The 26,025-nt window shown below is 48.0% G+C and overlaps 1 protein-coding gene across 1 annotated transcript in view; it reads left to right on the top strand.

The window, feature by feature from the left end:
• The window catches only part of ARTN (artemin), a 181,744-nt gene that overhangs the window by 127,373 nt on the left and 28,346 nt on the right, over nucleotides 1–26,025 (top strand). The window contains exon 2 of the mRNA XM_069642405.1: nucleotides 18,047–18,135. Coding sequence (XP_069498506.1) covers nucleotides 18,061–18,135 — 75 coding nt within the window. The 5' untranslated portion in view covers nucleotides 18,047–18,060. The remainder of the gene's footprint in view (nucleotides 1–18,046; nucleotides 18,136–26,025) is intronic.

The following is a 26,025-nucleotide window of genomic DNA, read 5'->3' as shown; positions in this document are numbered from 1 at the left end:
GAGCTCAAAGAGTCCCATGAGTAGGTGTGGGTGGGAATGGCCATAGGATTAGCATGGCCATGGGCAGTCAATGGGTGGGCAAATAGCCAAATAACACCTTCAACCTTTCCGCCACCTCAATATATGCTATTTCCCCCTATCTGTCCTCTAATGCAATTGTTTCGAGGTATAGGTGGCGCTAAAGCTCCATGTAACGGTTAAACTAAAAAATAGAGTTGTTAGAGGGCTCTCCGGAGATGGCCAGAATGTGGAACCCAACTCACTGGTACTCATTGTATGGACGTAAGAAGGGTGATAGGCTGAGATTACTCATGTGCGTGGCTTGCAGGATACACAGCCATCTCTGCCAACGGCGCATTGACCCACTAGGCCACTTCAGCCAAGTGTAACCATTCCTGCTCGGGAATGACTCGGGATGGTCGTGGGATTTTCAAAAAGTCCATCCTGGGAATGTGTTGTTTTTGTTTTGTAGGCAAACCATGCAAAGCTGTTGGGGAAATGCGCCCCCCAACCAGAAGGACCCTGGGAAGGAAAATAAGCAGCACAGCTGATAGAAGCCACATGGTACAATGGCCGCAATCTGAGGCAAGCGGAGACCCCCAGCAAAAGCCACGCGTGCCCTTGTGGCATGTTGCACGACAGAAGGGAGGGCGACCCCGTCATTCCAGCCCCCTCCTGCGTCATCGCTTGCTGCCATTTCCAGCAGATGAGAGAGACGGGCGGTGCCAGCCTCTGGGAACCAGGGGTGTTGCTAGGTCTGGAACAGATCCGGGGCTACGCTAATGTCGGGCCTGGGGGCTAGCTATAGCCTTTTGGATGCAGTCCCTGAGCTTCTATTCGGGGTGACAACCAAAAGACCCGGGGCTATAGCGCCTCCCATCCTCCCTAGCCTCTGCTGGGGCCCCACCCACGATGATGGGGACAGCAAGAGAATTGAAACTTACCCGTCTGTGTGTGGGAAGCAGTAGCACCGGACTGCACCCAGCCGGAACATTCCCTGCAACGATGAACACGTTAAGGGCTGCTTAAAGCTTCCTCGGGAGCATGGCTAAGAATAAGTTATGTTATGTTAAAGGTATTTGTATCGCGCACCGTCACCAGCAGAAGTGGTACCCAGGCCTCTGGCGGATCACCCCAGAACAGGACCGTGTGAAGCCTGCAGAGCACAGAGTCATCTGCGAGATAGCTCACGGGGGATGAGCGCCTGCTGCAGAGGTGCGTGTGTGACCTGTAAGGCACAGGCTCTATAAACCGCTCAGGGCATTTATTCACCGCGCGCACAGGTGTGTTTCTAACTTAAGGATCACAGGTTCCACTTGCCAGCTGATGGGGGATATGCGACTGCTGCAGGCGTGTGTGCGTGCAGCCAGTGGGGCACAGGCTTTAATTCAAACAAGTACGCTCAGCGAGTTAAAGCACCAGTTAAACAGAACCCGGTGCAACCTGTAGGTCGCAGATTCCAGTCCGAGAGAGACAACTGAGGGGGTAAATGCAAAAGCTGCAGAGCCGGTGTGTGGTGTTTAACCTGCTGGGTTACTTATTCGGCGTGTGTCTTTAGCATGGATGCGCCGAGTAGTAAGGTGATATATGTTCAATTAATGTCCGGCGTTTACCGGCCCATTTCAACGGGAGTGGGCAGGGCACAAGTTGAGGATGCGCCCCCTTTTTCAGGGGGTGCCGCCGCCCCCCATTCGTGTCTTTACTCGCTTGATAATCAGAGCAGTGGCTGGGTTCGCACGGCCGAACACTTACCACAAGACCACATGCTCCTGTCGACCCTCTCCAGTTGACATTCTGCTGCACACGCGTGTTTTGTTACACATTCTAAGACATGCAAGGCGTGCACCTTTTCCTTTAGCCAGCAGTGTGATAGGGGATATCTGTGCTCTTCGTAAATGCTCACTCCTCCTGTGCACTTTCTTGATTTGGGAAGCCATTCTAAAGTGAAACGTGCACATTTCTTTCAATGTACGCTCAACTCCGGTGACTGTTATTTCCCGGGCTGGTGCTGCCCATGAGGAGAGAGAGCAATGGGGGGGGGGGGTGGGGGCGGCCTTGCAGGCCCGCTGGTGCGGTGCACTCGTGCCCCGAACTGCTGCCTTGCGGCCGGACGGGCCTTTTATTACGCATCACGTCATCGCGCATGCGCGACGGGAGGCGATATAACAGTGACTTCAATTCCCGCCGCATACGTCAGGGTCTCACAATATTGTTTTAGGACTAGTGCCCTGTGGATGGGATGCAAAGTCGCTGCTAACTGTGTGCGAGAAGCGCTGGGACTTGATATGCTTGCTAGAATTTGTTGCTGAAAATGTCTTGTCTTTGGAAAAAGGGTCTAAGATGTGTTTGAGGGGCAGCGCTCCACAGTGATGCGCCACTCTGGCCATATGCACCCGTCCCTGTTTCAATGCCTCCATGCATTAAATAATAAATCCCGCTGCCCGCTGGCTAGAGAACGATTCTGCCTGGTATTCTTGATTTATATTGTGTTGAGGCTTGACTCCTCCAGCTTCTAAGCACCGGACCAGGGATCAAACCCATGTGGCAGAGCCACGTCTTGGGGTTCCCTTTCAAACATTGCCAGGACCAGGCCGGTGGGGCTCTGGGCCACTTAAAGCCACGGGATTAAGAAACATATTTTATCAATTCTGAGTGACTGCACAAAAAATACCTGAAAGGACTCACAAACTTGTGATGCAATAGTAAAAGGTTTTTATGATGCAAGACAAGCCGACTAACTATATCCACACGTGGGCGTTTTCCTTACCCACTGAATATACAGGAAATACAAGTTAGTCCATTGTCCCACACTCGCCCCCCGGTCAGTAGCATACCTACAGTGGGGGGCTGAAGGGGCTTGCCGCCCCTCCTCTGGCCAATAGGGCAACATACTGTCCAAAAACGGGACTCTTCAAGGCGGTCCGGGACTTTTCCCCCAGCTGCTGTCTCTGGAGGCCCATGCGGCTGGGGGAAAGTGTCCCGGTTGCACATCAGCCTGCTAACCTAACCTTTCATGCTGCAGGGCCCTGCTACTGGGCACCAGCTTAGTGTAATGGCAGCAGCCACTGCCCTCCTACTTTGGGCTGTTCCTGGAGGGAGCTGATCACCTGCACGTTTGCTGCACAGGAGGCAACAGGGACCTTGACAAAGGCCCCAATATCATTGTCCTAAAAGAGTCCTTTTGCGATCAGCGCCTTTCTTATGTATGAGTGTTCAGTCACTTGGCAGGGGCGGGACATTTCCAAATGAAACACCTTACCTACCAAGCCTGGGTCTGCTGCCCAGACTATTCAGGTGGGTAACACAATAATGCGGCTTTCAAATATTCATGTATACAAATGTTGTCTGCTAGCTTGACATGCAAAACATGGGTTTGCTTTTATTTATTTATTTATTTATTGGATATCTATAAGGCGTCTATACAACAAAACAGTATTTTGAAGCACCCCAAGGCAAAAGAGAAGGGACCAAAGGAGAAAATAAACAATTAAAATGATAATGAATAAATAAAAGCGAACAGCGGTCCTACTAAGTTGAAGAGGGCGGAGAGAGGAAAGAGGCAGGTTGAGGAAGAGGCTGTTGCAGGAATCCAGCCTGGAGAGGACCAGAGCTCTAGAGACATTGGGCTTCTGGGGGAAGGTGAGGAAAGGGAGAATGCCTCTGAGTAGATGACGTTGAAAGTGGGCCTTCTTGGCAAGGTCCTAGATGTGAGGAGAGAGAGGAGTCGAAGATGACCCCAAGGTTTCTGGCTTCAGTGGAAGGAGATGGAGGAGAGCCCATAGAGGGCGGCCAGAGTGCAGGAGCGAAATGAGGAACAGGTGTCCCGATAGGAAGGCTAGTATAAGGTGCTTAACATCGTGCCTAGCAGCAAGCTGGAAGTTTCTATGAAACAATCTCCACCCCCAGTTCACTTTATCTTTTAATGTGTTTCTTAAAGTGCTAAATGTACACTACTGTAAAATAGAACATTTTGGGACTTGCATTGTTTTCATTATTGGACGGTAACTTTCCATTCAGGATTTGCTTCTAAAACCACAAATATATCATTTTGGCTTAACGTGTGTCTGTAAGGATTTACATATTGTCAGGTTGTTGAACTATTTCATTGACATATTTTGCAAGCAATCACGATGAGACAGTGTTATTGTAGTCCTTGAAACCCAAAGTTTAAATATTTGTAGCAGAAAGTATGCGTTCAAATGCCTACATTTCAAAATGGACTAAAATCTTAGCTTTGCTGCTTAAGCAAATGTGTGCTCCGTGGCTAATACTTAAGATCACTGTCACTTCACTTGGAACAGTGGAGTCCTTAGAAGTGATTACGTTCACCGTACTTGGGGGCAACCACTCTTACAAAGGGGAAGATTTAATCATTTATTGGAGAAAATGCCTGTGCTCCTTTGTTAGTAGCCCCTGAGACCGTCTCCTAGAATTGTGCTATTAATGCACTGACTCTCACTCTGGTTCATAACACTTGATTTGACAAATAGATACATATGGCCCGATTCATGGAAATGAGCGCAGAAATCCTGCATGGGCCGCGTGCCGAGAAGGTAACTGCACAAGCCTGCACGCTGATTGAAAAATGCGCGCCCTGCGTATTCATGGAATTTATTGCGCAAATTAACCGTAGTCGCAAGTCATGGCTGGAATAGACTTGCGTGGCCATTTCCCGGCCGAGAGGTTATGCGGTCAAATCCATGAATACCTCTCATGCTGCGCAATTGAGGCCGTGCAAGGGACATCCTTCAGGCCGCACCTCGGAACTCCCATTTTTGAGCAAGTTCTTCCCCACTTTTGTTGTTCCGCCCCCTTCCCAGCCCTCTCTTTACAAGCCAAGCCCATGCTCTGTGTGGAGTCTCGCACAAGGCCCTCGACGGCTCGCAGAGACGTGTGGAACCTGCGCGAACACCACGCTAATCCAAGAAAAGTACCACGCATTGGATTCCATGAATCGACAAATGGGGATTTACGCGCAGGATGGCGCGCAAGTACCCTATTTTCCGCGCAGATAATTCCATGAATTGGGTCCAAATTCTCCTCAGCCAGTCAGTGCACCAGAGATACTAGTGTAGCAGACAGATTGCGGCTGGGCACATGTTGCTGATGGGCCGGGAGGATAGCTCAGAGGCTATGCACTTGTCTTTGAAACCTGGTCCCGCATGTAAAGGCGGGACTCCGGCATGAAAGCCGATGTAAAATGTTTTACTTTTTTAATCAGCATTTTATGTTATGGTTTTTAGTCCTGCATCTCACACTTTCTGCTGTTTTCACAGGTTCCTGGAGCTTCACGTTCTGCTAGTGGTGGGGTGGGGGAATAATGCAGAAGCCAGGAGGGCACAGCAGCAAGGTTTATATGTGCAGATTTCAAAAGATAGGGCTTTCTCAGGTGCGCAAGTTTTGGATGTTTTGTGAGGTGCCTGGAGCAGTGGTTAATGTGCGCTCCAGTGTAAAGCGTCTGGTTGCCCGTGGTGCCTGTCACAGTGGTGCTTAAGCATTATGGGGAGTTGTGTTGGTTTGTCTGCGTTGAGTTACTGTGGTGTAAAGGGAAGTTTAGTGCTGCAACGTTTCTTCAGGCAGTGTAGTGTCCCTTTGTGGCAGTGCTGGAGTTGTGTATTCTGTTCTGGCATGAGGCAGATTAACCTTGAGGTGGTTATTGTTACCACATCTTGCCCAACAAACTGCCCAATAACTGGGGGCAACCTTTATCACTTTCCAAACATCACAGCTGATCACATGTATTTGTACATTTTCAGGCAAAACATGCTTACTCCCGCTGGTATGCCTTATTCTGCCATACAAGAAGTGATTCTGCCTCAGGGGACACTGTGCCATGGCACAAATTAAGGGTCCACAGTTTCCATACAATTACCCGGGTCCTCACTCCTGACTGCCCACTGCCACCTCAAAGACCGTCCAACAGTAGTGTTACGCAATCTTGCACGGATTATGGTAAAGTGTAGATACACATGGGCACTGAACCAGCAGCTGCCAAAGCCACCATTTGAAATGTTGGTCCAGCCCCGCCCCCAAAGTTACGCTGTAGTTGTGTCCTTGGCAGAAGACACGGCACACAATGAAGGGGTGCTCCTTTCCTTTCAAACATCTCAGCTCTCCTGAAGTGTAACTGATGATTGCTTGATGCGCAAAAGCTGTGTACATGGTGCAGAGCTCTGCCAAATGATGACTATAAGCACATGGATCTATCACAAAGGCTCTTCTGGAGGTGTCCCAAGTCTTGAACATTTTAGGTTGTAGTGGACAGTTAAAGGAGGGCTCGTGTTTTCCAATGGAAGGTGTGAAATAAATGATCAGTTCTGGCTTTTATGCTCATAGCAACAAAAAAAAGGATTTAAAACGGTTTGTTTCCGTGAATATGTTGATGTGTGCATATGTACATGGATGTGGGTGCCTGGGGCAAAGGCACAGTTTGTGTCCGTTGACAGCGACATTATGCAGAACTGGGCACCTCATGTGCACATATTGAGAGGAAATGCAGGATTTCATTTGGGCACTGCAGCATGAAAGGTTGGCAGTGTGGGCATATATAGTTGAGACCTGTCTTTTTTGGGCACGAGCAGTATGACCATGGGCCTCATTCCGAGTACGGCGCTAACCAATGGCGCTATTAACGCCTTGGTTGACGCCGTACCCGGACCGGCAGCGCCTTGGTGGATGGCGGAATTACCGCCCCATTCCAAGGTTGGCGGGGCGGTAATTACCCATTCACCAAGGCTCTTCCCCATTCCCAAATGAGCCCCCATAGGGCTCAATGGGAATGGGGAAGATGCAAATAACGGTGACCGTTCATTACGGTCACCGTTATTGGCTTGGAGGCCCCTTTGCGCCCTCGACTTTAACACCTGCTCAAAGCAGGCGTTAAGGGCGAGGGCGCAAAGGGAACTCGGAGTATGGCGGTAAGGGATCACCGCCACCGGTCTCGTTACCGGTGGCCGCTATCCCTTACCGCCATACTCGGAATGAGGCCCCATGTGTTTTACAGGGGCAATGCTGGCATATATTGTTTGAGAGATGCCTCCATTTTATCTTTGGGGACAGCCAACAGCAACACCTGTTACAGAGTGTTTATGTGTTCCCCGCACTGTGAGTGCACAGTCCGTGCAGAAAAGGGTTACTGTCCCGGACACACCACACGGAGCGCGCACTCATTCACAGTGTAGCTCCTTGTGCTGAGCGGCTACTGTTTGCTTAAATGTTTTGTCAACCTAAGCACTTGATTTTCCCCTCCTTTGGTTGACAGTGTATTTAAGTAAAACATAAATATTTCGGCACGCAGAACCCTGAGCCCTGCTGGCCGCGGCCAACAGGACGGCGCCAAAAGCGCGGCATCGGAATGTCCGCCTTCGTGTACGTACTGCCTTTATTATGTAACACTACATTGGTGCTGTGTTAATATACACAGGTATTCACACCATATGCCAGTCTCTTCTGGACTAATCCACTCCATCCTCAGCTGAGAGAGAGGGCACCGCCTGCTGGGCATGAGTGGAAGGCATCCTGTGCTCTGCCCCTGTGTGAACGCTGGGAAGGGGTTAACCCTAAACTACCACCAGCTGCCCAGCTAGGGTTGCGTGGGATTACTCAGGAGTGGGGTGGGCGGTGCTCTGCTCTACCCTGCCCATGCATTCCGAGGCATCGCCTGGCACTGGCTGCTGAGGAGTGGAATGGGAATTAATGTGCACCCCTTGCCCTACAAAAGAAGAGACCGGCAAGGTAAAGAGGTCCCACCAGTGCGCCAAATAGAAAAAGAGAAGTGCAGGTGCTCGCAAACCTAAGCTTTAAGTGGTCTGGGGCTCAGTGCTAGCAGGTTCCCGAAACTGCTTTCGCTTTGCGGCCCTGTCAGGGCACCTGCACGTTTCATTTAATTTCACTCTGAGCTATTCGCTACTGTTCTCATTTTCAAAGTGTTAGACAGAGAGAGAGACAGAGAGAGAGTCACTTTCAAAGTGTTAGAGAGAGAGAGTCACTTTCAAAGTGTTAGAGAGAGAAAGTCACTTTCAAAGTGTTGGGGAGAGAGAGTCACTTTCAAAGTGTTAGAGAGATAGAGTCACTTTCAAAGTGTTAGAGAGAGAGAGTCACTTTCAAAGTGTCGGGGAGAGAGAGAGAGTCACTTTCAAAGTGTTAGAGAGAGAGAGCCACTTTCAAAGTGTTGGGGAGAGAGAGAGTCACTTTCAAAGTGTTAGAGAGAGAGAGTCACTTTCAAAGTGTTGGGGAGAGAGAGAGTCACTTTCAAAGTGTTAGAGAGAGAGAGATATGGAGATGCAAGACCCTCTTTTTTAATGAGTGGGGGTCCTGGAACCAGGGCAGGCTGCAGCCGTTCAGTGCAGCCCACGGAACAGTGAGGCAGCTGGGTGTCTAACTTGACTTCAGACCTTCTCATCTTCGTTGCTTGCTCGGCAGTTTACTGAGGGCAACATGGCATGACATGTCTGGGTTTTGGTGGGCAACGCAAATATTCACGCAGACCAGGGCAGTTCAAAATCCCAGGAACCCGTCCCACTAAAGCAGTGCAGCGCAATCCAGAGTTGCAGCCTCGAAATCTCTCGGACCAAAGATGTCTCCATTGGCAGTACTGGCGATTGGGCCGGTTCTCGCCGGATCTGAGATCTGGCTGCAGATGTGTAGCCGGATCTCGGGATCCGGCCAGAGTCAGAGGTGGAAAAAAAAATCACACGCGAGCAAACTGTAACTTCCTCTGGTGACCCCGTGCCAGGGGTCACCAGAGGAAGTTACAGTCCTCAGCCACGACCCGGTTTATTTTTTTATTTATGCAATGTTTGTCGGATACATGGACTCGGGTTATTTATTTATTTATCCATTGTTTGTCGGATATCTGTAGCCGACAAACATTGCATGAATAAATAAATACCACATTGGAACTATCCCACACGATGCAGCCAGCCAACTGCTTTCAGAGTGGAGCTGCAGGAACTGTGCCGGGTGGGGTTCAAGTAAAAGAAAACGTTGCCTATGGCGAACAGAAATCAGCAGGTTTGAATAGTACCCAAGGGGGAGTTTTTTTTTCAAATAGAATGGAATGCAAATTGTTCATTTTAAAGAGTATTTACTCAACAACACTGGTCAAAACTAGTATCCTCATAGTGAAGTAACTCATCACCAGTGCCATGGAAGTGGTTTAAAGTGGAATTCGTAAATAGTCTGGAAAAGAAGCAGCAGGAACTATTATTTTGGACATTTCCTTTGATCGAAGGTCACCTGCCAAACCTGCCCCACTAAACTTCGCCTCCTCGGGCACCACCCCCCAAACTCCGCCCCCACACCGGCACTTGCCCACACAGTTTTTTCCATTTCCATCACTGTCCATTGGCACGAGAAAGTCAAACTCAAGTGAGCATTAAATAACAATTGAATAGACCTGGCACTGCCAGTCCTCGCCGCCTTTTCAGATCCATTGGCCTCACCCCGCTATTGCTCGCGTGTGCACCCCCATAAACAGACGTCTCAAGTGAGAAAGTCCTCCAATCCTGCTATTTTCGCAGAATTCTGGGAATTGTAGTTTTGTCTTTCCTATTGTAAATTAAGTACTACAAGTCCCAGAATTGTAAGATAAAAAAGGCACCACTGCATAGCTTGGGTGCCACATGGCCCGGGGAACGTGAAAGCTCCGTGTGAACAGGTGTGCGCCGCCACTTGTGACAGCTCCACTTCCTGTCAATGACCTCAACTGTAGCTATTCATTAAAAAGCTATTCTCGCAGGGTGCAGAAAACAGCCCCTCTTCAGATCTCTGTGGCCCCCTCTGCAGATGATCAGAAGTCCGTGCGTGCCCAGCACCAAATAAGCGTCCACGGACTCTGTGCAGTGCCATAGCAAGAACTCGTGTCTGGGGGTTGGCACAATGCACCCCAGAGTCACATCCTAAATACGGTTCCCAATGTGTCCATGGACGCGGAGTGCACTGGACAGGGCAGTGCCTGGCTCAGCTGGCGAGCACACTGGCTGGTCTGGTGGTGCTGCATGTTTGATCTGACATGATAGGTTATTTATAACGCGCAGAGATTTCTAAGCACAAACCCGAGTATCGAACCTGTGGTGCTCCTTGTTGCCTTGCTTCCAAGGAGAGAACGTTGCCCTGAGCTATCCTCCCGAGACATCGTGTGCAAGATGAAGTGGGAAGGAGACATGGTTGGACACTGCAGATGAGAGCAAGGAGAAGGCACAACTTTCTACATCAAAGGTATTACAATTTAGTGAAATGCATAGTTGGCGACATGACAAATTCCAATCTGTAGGTGCTTATCCAAACATCGGTTTTTCTTTGCTTCTGGGACTTGTAGTCTGAGTTTTATAATGGGAAAATCAGAACTACAAACCCCAGAATGCAAAGAAAAACATATTCCAAAAATATATTTGACAGAACTTGTGTTGCCCTGTTTCTTCCTTTGTACTTAAAATGCAAAGAGAAAAAAAGAAACAAATATAGCAGAGTTTCTGGGCGCTGTCTTCGAACAGCTGATCATGCGCTCTCAAAGCACCTGAGCGCCATGAAGCCGCCCACCTCAAAAAACAGCCCTACTAGGGAGTGGAGCAACTGCTCCCAACAGCTCTGAAATGACACAATACAGCGTGAGAAAGGTCAGCCAATTCCCTGGAGGCCGGGATCATCTAAATTGTGTACACAACATAGTCAGTGATTGGCCAGGTCCTTAGAGGCCTGGTGTTCCCAGGATATCTGACTGGAGGCAGTCTTAGCGAATCAGGGAGCGTGCCGCATGCAACGCTCCACAGAAAAACTAGACCGCGGCCTCAAGAAGAGGGACTTGACGTATGTCCTCTCTTTCAGTGGTTGTTAGGTTTTCCCCACCTGCCAACAGGAAGCACCCAAGGCAGATTGGACCATTCGAAGCTTGTGCTTTTTTGTTGCTAGGCCCGCAGATTGTAACAGCTTGTATCCTGTACTGTGTAGCGGCCGGCATCTATACAGCGTGCACATGTTATGCTAAGTGTAGACAGGCGCACAGGGCACAGGGCACAGGAAGTGGCAGAGGTGGCTTGGTTACTGCCCTTGTAGTTGGTAGAATGATTAATGTGTTGTTCACTGTGCCACTGAGAAGCCCACTGACTTAAAGGTGTCTTAGCCTGAAACTCAAGGAAATCATTGGAGTAGCACTGCATGTAGTCAGTTGTGGCACGTCTAACTACTAGTACCCGGCGAAGCAGAAATGAGGACTGCAAAAGCTTTCAAGTGAGTTTTACTTTTGGCCTGTATGAATGGTTCAGTGCATAGACACCAGTGGTAGTGTCATAATTGAGTGCTGACAACATATGTTTCGCATAATGACTTCTTCAGGGAATTCCTGCAGTAAGGCCTGTGGAAATGGTTATAGTAGGTTAAGGCAGGATAAGTGGTCGGTGAAGGGTCAGCATGTACACGGGATGGTTTTAACAGGCAGAGTTTGCTCTAGTGGCGGTCAATCGCTGTGCAGTCTCAATGAAAAAAACCTTCCATAAAGCAAAGTTCATCTATCATAACAGGCTCAACTACATCCTGAACCCGCGCTTACCACAAATCTACAGAGAAACGCTACTCGTGCCCCTCAGCAAATCACCAACTGTCCTTGCTTATCATACTATTACTACTCCCACAGGCCTTACTACATGCATGCCCTGAAGAAGCCAATAGGTGAAACACGTATTGGTAGCATTCGATAATACTATTATTAATGGCATTCATGGAGTCCAATATATATCCAGCATAAATGAAACATCACACCAAAGCTTTCATAGTCATCATCTACTATTATATTAATCAGACATGCCATAACTGACATTTATTTATTTGTACATTTGTATAGCGCGCACAAACCCTGCGGCATCAGGGCGCTGTAGAGGATCGCCACAATCTAGTACTCACAGGAAGATATTGGAAAGAATTCTCCATTTGAAGATGGCCGCCGCTTCGCTGTATTGTTGTCTTCCAGTTCTTCCGGTCATGTGACGAAGCACTCGTTCTAGTAACTGATTTTTTGCAACCTTAACGTAAGGCTCTATGATGGTGCTTATGCTCCTGCCAGCCAGACCCAAAATGCTACAGAGTCACAAAAACAGCCATCTGACAGAATTAGGACATGAAAGTTGGACACAAACCTTAAAAGGAAATGAATCACTGCTTCCCAGAAGATTTATTAGCCCCAAACATAACTCGCAGGAAATTACCTACCAAAATCTTCATTTAAGCATCTCTGAGGAGCCGTTAAGAGGCAGTGACGTCAGAAGCGAGAATCTTTCATGAATTTGAACCTTGGCGAATCTTCTGAAGCCGAGGGCGCAGGCCACCCCGGCTGCTGGCTCAGTCCTTGATGACGTATAGCTCTCTGAAATTCAATGGGGGTCTTTCGCTTTCCCAGCCACAACTTAACTTCTCACTTCCTGCCCTCCACATTTCCTAATTGGAACCTTTCACTCGCTGGAATAATAGTTTTTTTCAGTGAGAGGTTCTGCAGGGATCTGAAAGAAGTGGCGGGGGAAGGGCGATGGCTGCGTTGCTGCCTTGTGAAGTGAAGTTGTGCTGCAAGACATCATGCCATGGAACACACTCTGTGATGAATGGCCATCAGGCAAGGCTGGGACAGCCTGGCTTTTTTTTATTTGTATTGAGTAATCAATGATGCAGGTAAATCCATCTCTTAAAGGGTCCTCTGCTGGTCAAACTCCCCTTTCGTAAGCTCCATGCCAAAAGCGCAGTGTGTACCTGTGCCCTGCCGCGTCAGTATCCTGATGTGCAGCGGCTGCTCTACCAGTGGCACAGAGCAGGTTCAGAGGTCACATTTGCCAGCTGCAGCGCCATCCACGTCTCTGCAATGCAGTGGTTGCATTCCAGCTGTGCACTCCTGAACCAAAACTGTGGTGATCATCATTGCAGCCACATCCAGTTTAATATCACACATGTGTCAGCCCCTGTGAGCCAAGCTCATCTGTGGAGATGACGTGTATCCATTCCAGACAAGGCACCCCCTGCCCACTGGCAGGGCCGCAGCATTAGGGGATGGCCTCTCTTTGTTTCTTTGTGAGGGCAGTTGTTAAGATGGATTTCTGAACTCTGACCTGGTGGGCAGAGGTTCAGAAGGCCAGCCAATTTTCTTGGAACAGGGTAACCTCTGGACAAGCCAGACCAATCAGGGTAGCTATAGCAGGCGGTCAAGACTACGTCTCAGGAGGGGTGAGGGTGACTGAAGGACCTCAATGAGCACACAGAGCAAGGACACTTACACATTACTCCAGACAGGGGTTATATCAACAATTAGACACATTTATTACAAGGCCTTTGTAACGTAGACCATAGCAAAAGAATCACAGTAACACTAGGTAAACCAACACATCACAATCAATACAATATATATACAAGAAGACCATTGGGGTCTAAAGGTTTAAATGCACAAAATATGTCGACAACCGAAAGGGGAAGGAAACAGGCAGTGCAGAGTCTTTAGGCCCAATTCAACATCGACAATACAACTAACTAAGAGGCAATCCAAGCCCTAAGAAGAGAGGAGCCTTGTCCTCAATAGTGTAGGCGATGCCAGCCCACGTGCTTATTCCAATGCGCAGAATAGGGTCTCTTCAGGGGTCTCTAGCAGCTCGGGAAGGTGGATGAGGCGATGCAGAACAAATTACCACTATTCAAGAAGGACCTCCACTTGAAGGCAGAGGCAGTTCGAGAGTTTGGGATGGAGTCGCTATTTCGCAATAGCAGTGGAAAGGAGTGGGACCCCCAGAGGCCACTCGTGCATAAAAATGGGCCCTTGCGCTAGGGGCAACCGGTTGGGGTATGGAGTACTCACCGGTCCCCGATGCAAGCGGACCCAAACTTCGCCAGTTCAGTCCACTTCGCTTGCAGGTTCGAATGCGGCAACAAGGACGTCTCGGCACCTTTCAGTTCATGAGATACAGCGATGATTCCCAAACGGGACAGTGGCAATTTCTCCACTCCAGGTGGATGAATCGACCCAGTTTCACTGCAGCAGGCTTCAGGGGCAAGAGGGTCACAGATGCAGCGAACTTGCAAAGGACGTTGCCACGGCAGGGCAACACGGTAACCGCATTTACTCCGGTCCTGGTACACTCGTCTCACTTCAGACCTGGGAATGGCAAGTGTACGAAATTAGGTGTGAGGGTGCCAGGGATACAGAGCTAGCAGTATACCAAGTTTTGAGGGCCTCCTCGAAATGGCGGTGGTGACAGAGCAAAGCAACTGGGTAAGCTGGTCAGTGCACTGGTTGGCCCAGGGACATTTCCGAGAAAGCTTACTTACAGGGTTTGATGAAGGGGCCGAGAATAGTTGGTCCCACTATTCCAATGTGTTGAAGCGTCTTCGCAGACCTTCTAGGACGACCAGATGCAGAGGGGTCCCACGGGACGACAGCGGGCTCAGGGTGCCAAACCTTCCAGCGGGTCACCAGCGGTTCCTCGACTCGGCTTCGTGTTGCAGGATACTTGGATCCCATCCTTTGTTCAGTGAGAATCAGGAGATCGACATGGTAGTGGTGTTTTCAGCCTCCTCTTATCCAAAGTTCCCTTCGCGCCAAAAAGGAGAGGACCCAGTGGGAGATCTGCCCAAAAAACACACACTCCAAACGTGGACCAATTACGGACCACAGTGGTCCCTGGCATTCATGGCACTCCAGACTCTCTGGCACCCAGGATGTGTATTGGAACCAGCCGTTCCAGCCCACATCCTGGAGGCACACACAGAAGGCATGCAGAAGCCCGCAAAAGCATTGGGTTTCACGGGAAAGTGCATGACCAAATAAGGACTGACCCGGGTCGACTCGACCGGGGGAAAGTGAAGGGGCAAGATGGCCTAAGGACAGGATAAATAACCTCGTGGCATGGCCATTTTGGAGCCAGGCCACCTATTCGTGCCAAATGCGGTTAACGTGGTTAACATGGCAGGAAAGAGTTAAAAAGAATGCAAAAAGATAGCTGCCACCAGTCCTGTCCATGACACATCTGCACAGTTCATAAAAAGTCCAGCAAGAGTATCTAGGGCCTTTGGAAATGACTATTGACCCAAGTGTGCTGTATGGTAAGGAAAGGACTAAGGGAAACAAAGTCTTCCAGTACTGACTGTTTTAAGGGCATGTCAGTTTCCCCATAAAAAGTTATCAAAAGCCCAGAGGAGTGCGGCTGATAGCTTTGCTTCTCTGGCAAAGTCAGTCAATGGTGTCTAAACAGCAGCAACAAGTTTGGGGGTTGACACATGGAGGAAAAATGACATACAATTATGAAATCTTTCCTAACACTCACCCCTCCCAGTCTAAGGACATAGGGAACTAATCCACCCCTGGATGAGTCTCGTGTTCAGGTCGGTTAAACATTCTGGACAACCCATCAGCATTGCTATGTTGGACACCTGGCCTATGCTCAATAGTGAAGTCAAAGCCTTGCAGACTTATGGGCCACCTAAGCAACTTTGGATTCTCTCCCTTTGTGTTCATTAGCCACTTTAAGGGCTTATGGTTAGTTTGCACAGTGGAGTGGGTCCCATAAAGTAAGGCCCCACCTTCCTTAGGGCCCACACAACAGAGAAACACTCTTTCTCTACTGTGGACCATCTGAGCTCTCTGTCCGTAAGCTGGCGACTAATGAAGCCAATGGGGTGTTCCTTACCCTTCTCATCTACTTGTGATAGTACAGCTCCTATCCCAGTGTCAGAGGCATCCGTCGGCACAATAAAAGGTCTTTGGTAATCAGGGGCCCTGAGCACAGGGGCCTGGCACAAGGAGTCTTTTAAGCCACGGAAGGCGTTCTCACACTCTTCAGTCCAAGTTACCTTCTTGGGTCTCTTTGGAGTAGTGAGAGCAGTCAGAGGGGCAGCTATGGTACCATTATCTGCCATGAAATTTCTGTAGTACCCAGTGAGTCCTAAAAATGCTCTCACTTGGGTCTGTGTAGTGGGAGTAGGCCAGACTTGTGCAGCTTGTACTTTACTGGGTAGAGGCTGTATCCTCTCTCCACCTACTTCATGTCCAAGGTAGACCACTGATCCTTGTCCAATCTGGCACCTACTGGCCTTTATGGTCAAGTGGGCCTTCTGAAGAGCCTGTAACACAATCCCAAGGTGTTTCACATGGTCTTCCCAGGTGGCACTGAAAACTGCTATATCATCCAGATATGCAAGACCAAATTCATCCAACCCATTCAACACATGATTCACAAGCCTCTGGAAAGTGGCAGGGGCATTCTTCAACCCAAAGAGCATTACCCTGAACTGGTAAAGGCCCTCTAGTGTTGAGAAGGCTGTCTTCTCCTTGGCATGTTCTGCAAGGGCTATTTGCCAGTAGCCTGCAGTGAGGTCAAACGTGCTGAGGTACTTGGAGGCACCCAAAGTATCCACCAGCTCATCTGTTCTAGGCAAGGGGTGTGCATCTGTCTTGGTGACAACATTCTGAGCCCTGTAGTCCACACAGAACCTCCATTCATAAGTACCTGCCTTTGGAACCAAAACCACTGGGCTGGACCAAGGACTATTGGAGGGCTCAATAACCCCAAGATCCAACATTTTGTTGACCTCTGTCTTAATGTAAGACCTTACTTTGTCCGACATTCTGTATCCCTTACTTTGGGAGGGACACTGTCTCCTCTGTCAATGTTATGTTTGCACCAAGGTGTCAAACCAGGGGACTGTGAAAACAAGGGGAACAATTGCCTAAGCAAAGTTTTCACATCAGCCTGCTGATCAGAAGTCAGGAGAGTGCCTGGGTGGTTGGCATATAGGGATGGAGAGTTTCTAGGGTGGTTGGCATTCAGGGATGGAGAGTTCCTGGGGTGGTTGGCATTCAGGGATGGAGAGTTCCTGGGGTGGTTGGCATTCAGGGATGGAGAGCTCTTGGGGTGGTTGGCATTAAGGGATGGAGAGTTCCTGGGGTGGTTGGCATTCAGGGATGGAGAGTTCCTGGGGTGGTTGGCATTCAGAGATGGAGAGTTCCAGGGGTGGTTGGCATATATGGATGGAGGCTTGCCTGGGGGTTTGATATACAGGGATGGGGAGTTCCTGGGGTGGTTGGCATTCAGGGATGGAGAGTGCCTGGGGTGGTTGGCATTCAGGGATGGAGAGTTCCCGGGTTGGTTGGCATTCAGGGATGGAGGGTTCCTGGGGTGGTTGGCATTCAGGGATGGGGAATTCCTGGGGTGGTTGGCATTCAGTGATGGAGAGTGCCTGGGGTGGTTGGCATTCAGGGATGGAGAGTTCCTAGGGTGGTTGGCATTCAGGGATGGAGAGTTCCTGGGGTGGTTGGCATTCAGGGATGGAGAGTGCCTGAGGTGGTTGGCATTCAGGGATGGAGGGTTCCTGGGGTAGTTGGCATTCAGGGATGGAGAGTTCCTGGGGTGTTTGGCATTCAGGGATGGAGGGTTCCTGGGGTGGTTGGCATTCAGTGATGGAGAGTGCCTGGGGTGGTTGGCATTCAGGGATGGATAGTTCCTAGGGTGGTTGGCATTCAGGGATGGAGAGTTCCTGGGGTGGTTGGCATTCAGGGATGGAGAGTGCCTGGGTGGTTGGCATTCAGGGATGGAGGGTTGCTGTGGTGGTTGGCATTCAGGGATGGAGAGTTCCTGGGGTGGTTGGCATTCAGGGATGGAGGGTTCCTGGGGTGGTTGGCATCCAGGAATGGAGGGTTCCTGTGGTGGTTGGCATTCAGGGATGGAGAGTTCCTGGGGTGGTTGGCATTCAGGGATGGAGAGTTCCTGGGGTGGTTGGCATACAGGGACGGAGAGTTCCTGGGGTGGTTGGCATACAGGGACGGAGAGTTCCTGGAGTGTTTGGCATATATTGAATATGGGCATAGTGCTTGCCAACGCCCTCTGTTGAGTTCCTTGTGTGATCTGCAGGTCACATGTTAGACTCCTGCCAATGCCAACTCAGCTTTTCATCCCTCTGAGGTTATTAAATGAGTGCCAGCTATGGTTGTGTAATAGTATTGTATAGACATATGTTCTAGGCACAGCACTTTTGTGAAAGCTCTATATGCATAACTAATGATTATGATCTTGTTTTGCCATTCCAGATTGGCCGGAGCCGATGATCAAGGAGCTGGAGCTGCAATTCATGGGAACAGCGCCCCCATCCGGGAAGAATCAGCGCCAGGGCTTTAAGGTGAGCGTTGGACCCGGCGGCAGAAGGTGGGGGTGTGTTGGGAATGTGGCCGGAAGCACAACTGCATGAGAGTTGCATGAGGTCTATCACTACTGCCCTAAAAATAATAATAATAATTATAATAAATATTATTATTATTATTATTATTAATATGATGAAGTACCGCCTGCCATATGCTGTAAGAATATTGTAAGTCACGGAGGAGTTCCGTGAGCAATTAGTGGATTGAGGCTGAAGACGCAGGACCTTTATAAGGTCATAGAACGCCAATGCGACTTGCAATATCCTTTGTACGTACAGTAGAGGGCGTTTTACTCCACATAATACATGGCCAACCATTGTCGGCCCCTTTAATACATGGCCTCTCTCTAATGTAAGGTATCGTCCAGTTGTTGAAACATATAATCAATATAGTATCAGCTTGGATATAAAAGAACAAAATAATATACAACTTCTAGTATGTTGCAGAAAAATGGTCTAAGCAGTTAACAAAATACATCTAAAAACGTTTTGAGATTTAAAATAAATACTATAGGTAGATCTTTGGATCTTTGCTCTTGTGGTTATCTCCAGCAGTGCATAAAATATACTACTATAAATATTTCCTTATCGATTAATGTCGATAAAGTGTTGAATAATGCTATTTTAGAAGACCAGACTCTGAAAAGCTAGTCACTGCATTAATCAAGTGCTTCAATGACAGCTGGAATTCTGCTGTGTGCTGGCTCACAACACAACACAACACAACACAACTGTAATAACCGATTACAGAGCGATAGTGACGTCATCTTCGGATTGCAGGTTAGTAGCGACGACGTTACTACTAGTCTGTAATATGAAACATTTTTACAGGCTTTTATCCGGATATTGCAGCTGTCATGTATTATTATAATAAAGAGGTATCAACGTGTTGCGGTTTTGCAGCACTTAAAAATAGTCCGTGTTGCAATTTTCCAAGCTAGCAAAACCCATGTCATCAATCTCAGAAGGGGGCAAGGCTACATATTTCCTATTGAGAATCAAGGCTGCGACCAGGCCTTGGGCAATTGCTTAACTCATGCTATTTTAGAAGCTTCTGAATTGACAGCTCGCAAGTGAGACATATTACCTAGAAAGTGAGTGAGCAATTGTTAACAGGCAGCCAGACTGCAGGGAACGTATTTGGCTTGCAATTGAATGGATGGCAGTTGCTGAGAGGGTGGTAGCAGCTACTGATGCTTGCAAATGCACCAGTCCTTCAGTTAGGCATATCGTCTATGGAAGTGACCCGGCGCATGGGATCTGACCCTGAGTATAAAATTAGAAGTATATGTATTGTGCCATGTCTGTGAGCCTCAGGCGCATGTAGTTTGTGAGTGTATGGGTACTGGGGATCTGTGAAATTCATAGATATCTGGTGACACACGTCGTCTATTAAACTGAACCATAAATAAGGCTGTAAACTGAGCATGGAGCTCAATTACAGGAGATGTATGGGCTTGTGAATGGGTTTAATAGCTCTAGGAGAGGTTGCTGCAGAGGGATGAACTACTCAGGGCAAAAGAGCAGCCCAGTTCTATCATGAGGAATATTGTCTTTGAAAGTAATGCTGTATTAGCATTTTGTGAGAAATTTGGAAAGCTTGCTTTTGCTTCATAAATGATAACAGTAGGTCTCAGTTTCTGTTTTAAACCATCTGGAGGGATTGTGGTGCAGTCACCCTCTTGATTATTACCTCCTTATATGGCTAGATTGTCATGGAGTTGCACTCTGTACAACTTCTCATCTATACAAAGATACAGAAACATGGTTATTTAAAGGTTAATACCTGTGCTGATCAGGGTTCATAGCTTTCAGTCCTTGGGTTGTACACCATAAATATTTCACTGTGCTTTAACATACATCTTAAAGTAGGGTCAATTGGAGGCTCATAGCATGGCTGTTCTCACGTTTCCATAAATTATTAAAGAGGTGCTGACACAGACAGTGTTTCATCTCACGATTGTTCAGCTTTCGTCGGCGTGACTTGTTGCTCTAACAGTAACAACAGCAGAAAAGCATTTACCAAATCGATATTCTGCTCTGGAATTGAAACAGTCTAGAACATATTTAAAAATTCTAACCGAAACACAAACTCTGTCTTTAAAAAGTGCTCCCAAGTGGCCTTGTATAAAGCTATGTAAATCCATAGCACATTCCTTGACCTGAAAGGTTACGTTGATTAGTCGGGATATCATCACCAGACCCCTAGCACCGGATATTGAAGTGATGGCAGACACTCATTCTCGAACCCTAGATCCAGCAGGCATGCTTGAAATTTAGCTATCATTTCTGAAGAGAGGTCTACCTTGGAAAAGGAAACCAAAACATTCCGTACCCTGATCGTTCTGTGTCCTGCCAAATGAATGAAAGGTGACAGTTCTGATCTGGCAGAGAGCCGTAGGAATAGTTTTAACGCCTCTTTACAAATGGGTGTTGTTCCCCACTGTCAAAGAAGCAACTCCTAAAAAGAAAGTCCAATCTTGACCCAAAAGAACTTAGTAACTATCAAACTATTTCTCTGTCGCCTTTTCCTGTGAATTTAATTGAGAGAGCAATTAACAAAAAGCTGCCTACTCAATGTCTTGGCCTACTCAACTTTCAGCAAATAGCTTTCGATCAGTTTGTTGTGCCGAATCTTTGTTGGTGGCACTCCTAAATGATCTTAGGCACAATGTGGATGACTGGGTGGTTGGGCCCTACTCCTTTTGGACCTGTCAAGCGCATTTGACATTGTCAACCAAGCCATCTACCTTGGCCCTCTCCAAACATCAGGAGTTCAAGATCCGGGATTGAAATGGATGAGATCCTTCTTGACCAATATATTTCAGTTGGTTCCCTTTCAACCCTATGACTCTGCCTACCGGAATCTATTTGGTCACTGTTTTTGTTTAATATACTGCATATCCACTGTCGTGGCATGCTGGTTTGCAAATGTACCGATGGCACCCAGATTCTTCTGAAACTGGAGGTGGCTCTGGGTACAAGTTACTCTGATCTGGCACATGGCTGGCACATTGCTGGAAACAATGCCTTTATTTGTTTATTTTACTCCCTAATAATCATATCCTGTTTAATTGATGTAGTCTTCATTGGCTCCCTAAGGCTCAAAGGGTTAGTCTTAGATAACTTTACTTGTCAACTGAGCCTTTTATTAAAAGGCTCTGATCTTTGTTCCTAACAAATTCTGAAACAATTCCTCTGCTCAAGGCCTCCACTAAAAATGGAGGCCACTCATAGTATCCTTGTTTCACCAAAAATCCCAGGAAGGCAGAAGATTTTCAAATTTGGCCACACAACTCTGATATTCACTGGAAAGATTGAGGGTCATTTGTTCTTTGGTAAAGAAATAAAAAACCTTGATTAATTGCCCACTGTTTTCTGCCCAAATGGTGTTCATCCACCTTAAGCACCAGGATGCCTATGGACGCCCCATAATGTTATGTTCCACCGCCTAGAGTGCCCAATAATGTCATTCTGTTGCCAGCACAACTCTCTACGATCAGTGACTGGGGGACTCGATCAATTACTCAATCAATTACAGAACCATAGTATATGTAATCCGGCATCCTGGTGTGGCTGCCAAGAGTATCCTGGGGGGAGAGCAAACTTTCAGGCAATAATAACTACACATCTAAAGTGTAGGTGCTGTCACACAGTGTTAATATTACACAACTCAATAGTACTTATTTTATTGGGAGATTGAGTGGACCTGTGTGACGAAATGACTACTTCTCTTAAACTTCTACTAAACCAGCAGTGATTCCAATCATAAAGGTGTAACGGGCACCCTCAAACTCTTTTGGAAATGTGGGCCACGTGCGGGCTATATCCTTAGAAGGGGTGTAAACTGATAACAATAGCAACCCAAACATCTTCCGTACAATGATTAAAAAATCAAAGAATTCCCAATCAAGGTTCTATAAAAGTATAGACTTTTAATCAAACAATACAATGCAACAAACTAATGGTAATACACCAGAAAAACACCCCTGTCATAGAAACACAGAGAATGCAGGCTTTGGTGACAGGGCACTCTGGGTAGATGAGCAGGTGTGTTCAGGCAATAGAATGTCAACAATGTCACTGCTCAAGGATATGTCTTTGACTCGGTTCAGAAGCAAAGGTTGAAAGGTCACTACCGTCCCCAAACGTGGACATGGGCGGCAGAGCCTCTTGACAGTAGCTTTTGTTTCAGGCCTTTGGGGGATCAGCAGCATTGAGCCCTGCTTCAAGGAGCTTTTTGAGGTGGGCATTTGGCATCGGGTTAGTGAGCTGGCCAACTGGTTGGATCTAGCATGCAGTGCGGTCCAAGCAGCAACGGCACATAGCGGGAAGAAGCTTGGGACAGGCAGGCAAGGTCCACTTCAGTGAAGCTCACAAGACGTTCAGTGTGGGAATCCGGGACCAAAGCTGTTCATTGATTTCTGGGTTACTTGGGAGGCCCAATCCATGGTCTCCGGGGACAAGGGGAGTCCTTAGTTCCACACGTCCACCCCAGGAAGTTATCTGGCACCTAGAGGTGGCCCTTTACCTCCAGGGAGAAGGATCCTGGTTCCAGTGCAAACACAGCAGAAAACCCTTGTTCCCACACAAGTGCCCCTTCACTGTTCGCTGAGATGTTTGCGGGCGGGTATCTCCTCTGCCTTGGAAGCTTCTGTTTTCACCTCAATGGTAGAGCAATTAAGAATAGACTGTGTCCCCAACAGAGTTCCAGGTGAATCAAAGAAAGATGGGGTTCTGCTTCCACATAAACACAACCCATCAAAGGTAATTGGTCCAATCCAAGCTGTTGTAACAAGAGCCCTTTGCTTTCTAACATCACACCCAGAGTGACCTGCATGAAGGAAATGGGGATGTTCGGAAAAGCAGTTGTAAAGAGCCCTACCAGAAACCAAGATGGAGGAAGCCCTTTCTTAGCCCACTCTCCCTTCTGGCTACTGTAACTCAGCCTCTAACTCGGACCCCTTCCAATTCCTGCTGACTTCAGAGGGACTCCAGCGGTCAGCACCCTCGTGGGAGAATGGCTTTATATAATGCCATTTCTGCATTTGTAGCATGTGTTCCCAGGAGATCTCCTGGGGAGGGTTCCTGTGTTGTAGAGGAAGATGTTGCCCTTCCTGCAGATAGATCAAAGTGGCAGCATCCTAGCCATAGCTCCTCCTGGATGCTATGTAACCAGTCAGACAAGTCACAAATCCTGTCCTTACTAGACCCGGCTCATGACGCTGGCACTAGTGTGATACCAAATGGCTGTGGCTGTATAATTGTGTTCTCTTAGTAATCTCCATGCCACACCAGGCATGGCTTATATTTAAAGATGTACATGCCACCAAACTAACCAAGGCATACCATTACTGATTTGGAAACAGAGGAGCGGAAGACTAAACTTCCATTGTTCCGGCAGCAGTCAGAAATGCACGTGACATCTGAACCTACCCGGTGCCACTGCAGGACTTATGCCCAGGTCACCAGGAGACTGTCTTAGAAAAGGCATGTGTACAATTATCAAAGAGGGTCGGATAAGCAGACCTTCCTTTTAGAACAGAGTAACCCACATCATTTTTATATAAATAAAAATAGAAAAAGCTTGGGCTATCCTGCCGTTAAGAGATGCCCATTCAGAAGATTGCGCCTCACAGTCTCTGAATGTTGCTCTTAATTTGTGCCCTTATATGACAGCAGGTACACACTGAATTCTTCTAAACAATGCTAGCCCCCACCGCATCTCATGGCTGAGGTTGTTCAAAGGGCGAGGTGTAATATTGAGGGTATACCTATCCCGACAGCAGTTGCAGTAACACATTGAGCTATCTTACTGACTTACATTTACAGCACGCTATGTGTCACTTACCAAATGAATTCCAAGTGCTTTGAGGACAAAGTCAAACTTTCATCTCTTTGCCCTTTGTACCCATTGGCTGGACTTAAAAACCACTTTCATTTTCATCATATAATTACAAAGCAAAACAGACAGATGTTTTTAGAACTAAAACATGTAACAAACGAAGTGCTTTGAAATAGTTCTTAATGAGGATGGGATAAAAGAGCCAGGAAAAATAAAACAGAAAATGCCAGACACAGGGGACTGTTTATTTTTAAAAAATGAGGCCTTTGGAAGTAAGGAAATAATAGACGCTTAGGAGAGTCCTTTCTCTTCATAAGGAAGTCAGAATGAAAGGATGTGAAAATGACCTTGAAAGTGCAGCCCGCCCTGATTTCTATGCAGGTACTTAAATAATAGGTGGTGTTTAAACGCAACACAATGTTCTTCATCTTATAAATAAGGGCCGGATTCAGTGCTGAGGTCACCTTTCAGCACAGGGACAGCGCCAGGGCCTTTCAATCTTTTCAAATGAAAGGGGCTCCGAGCCGCAGGGGGGCCCTCAGTAACTGCTCCCATGTTGCCAGTCAGCAGTCTTGTAACACAACAGGAAATATATTCTGTTGTCTATTTTCCTTCTGGGGCTTATAATGTGCGCTTCCTGCAGTCACTTCCCACGGGAAATACAGAAAAGTAATCACCTCATTGCCTTCTAACACTGGTCCCTCCAGGTATGATATGATCGGTTATTTATAACGCGCTTAATACCCAGAGGGCTTTAAGCACGAACCCGGGGACCGAACCTGTGGAGCTCTGTGTCGTCTTGCTTCCAGGGCGAGCAAGTTGCCCCTGAGCTATCCTCCCGAGACATATCAGCCACTTGCTGACAAAGGCGGGTGTATAGCTCTTCAGTGGGCATTTAGTGTTTAAGAACCCTGCTGCCTGGCTGTCTTGTGATAATCGGTTTTTAACTTATTATTGTGTCCGACTGTTTTTACTCTAAGCAAGGGTCCCCCAATCAGCATGTTGAAATGGACCCGACCCCTCATCGTCAGCGGTGCCTGCTGCAGCAGTTCAACCTTCAGACCTTCATGTGACTTGCACACCCCTGCAGCAGGGTGCCAACCCACTGAGATACGGTCCCAGCGATTCCGGAGGAAAGGGTGGAAAGATGGGGTTACTCGTAGAACCCCCAATCATTGCCAGCTGCAGTCACTGGAGTGAGACTGCTTCCAGACAGGGGGTCTCTCTGCGTCCAGGACTCGTGATCTGTGTGGAGCCAGGCCTCCTGCAGATGACCTGCAGGAGAGCGAGGATTTAATCTCTCCGGGGAGTCTTTACAGAGGGGAGTGGGGGTCATTATCTCAGCACTCTGAAGGGATGCAGAAGCCTGCTCCATCCTCTCCTCCGACCCGTACCCTGTATTTCCCAGTGAGAGATCTTCATTTAAGAAGAACCTATCAAAAATTGAAATATGACGTCATTGCACCAGCAAATGAAAGTCTCGAGGCTATTCCGGATCAGGGGGGCATCAGTTACTTCAGTAATGGCTCCCAACAGTGCAGGAGCCATAGCAGGGCAAGCTTCACACATACAGTGTAACGGCACGGGTCACTGCAGGGCAAGCTTCACTCATACAGTGTAACGGCACGGGTCACTGCAGGGCAAGCTTCAAACATACAGTGTAATGGCACGGGTCACTGCAGGGCAAGCTTCACTCATACAGTGTAACGGCACGGGTCACTGCAGGGCAAGCTTCACTCATACAGTGTAACGAAAAGGGGTCACTGCAGGGCAAGCTTCACACATACAGTGGTAAGCAAGGGTCACTGCAGGGCAAGCTTCACTCATACAGTGTTACAGAATGGGTCACAGCAGTGCAAGCTTCACACATGCAGTGTAACAGCATGGGTCACAGCAGTGCAAGCTTCACACATGCAGGGTAACAGCACAGGTCACTGCAGGGCAAGCTTCACTCATACAGTGTAACGGCACGGGTCACTGCAGGGCAAGCTTCACTAATACAGTGTAACGAAAAGGGGTCACTG

Source organism: Ambystoma mexicanum, chromosome 1q, assembly GCF_040938575.1.
Source record: "Ambystoma mexicanum isolate Mex_15411 chromosome 1q, UKY_AmexF1_1, whole genome shotgun sequence".
NCBI classification, from domain to species: domain Eukaryota; kingdom Metazoa; phylum Chordata; class Amphibia; order Caudata; family Ambystomatidae; genus Ambystoma; species Ambystoma mexicanum.
This window is presented reverse-complemented; position numbering and strand designations above follow the sequence as displayed.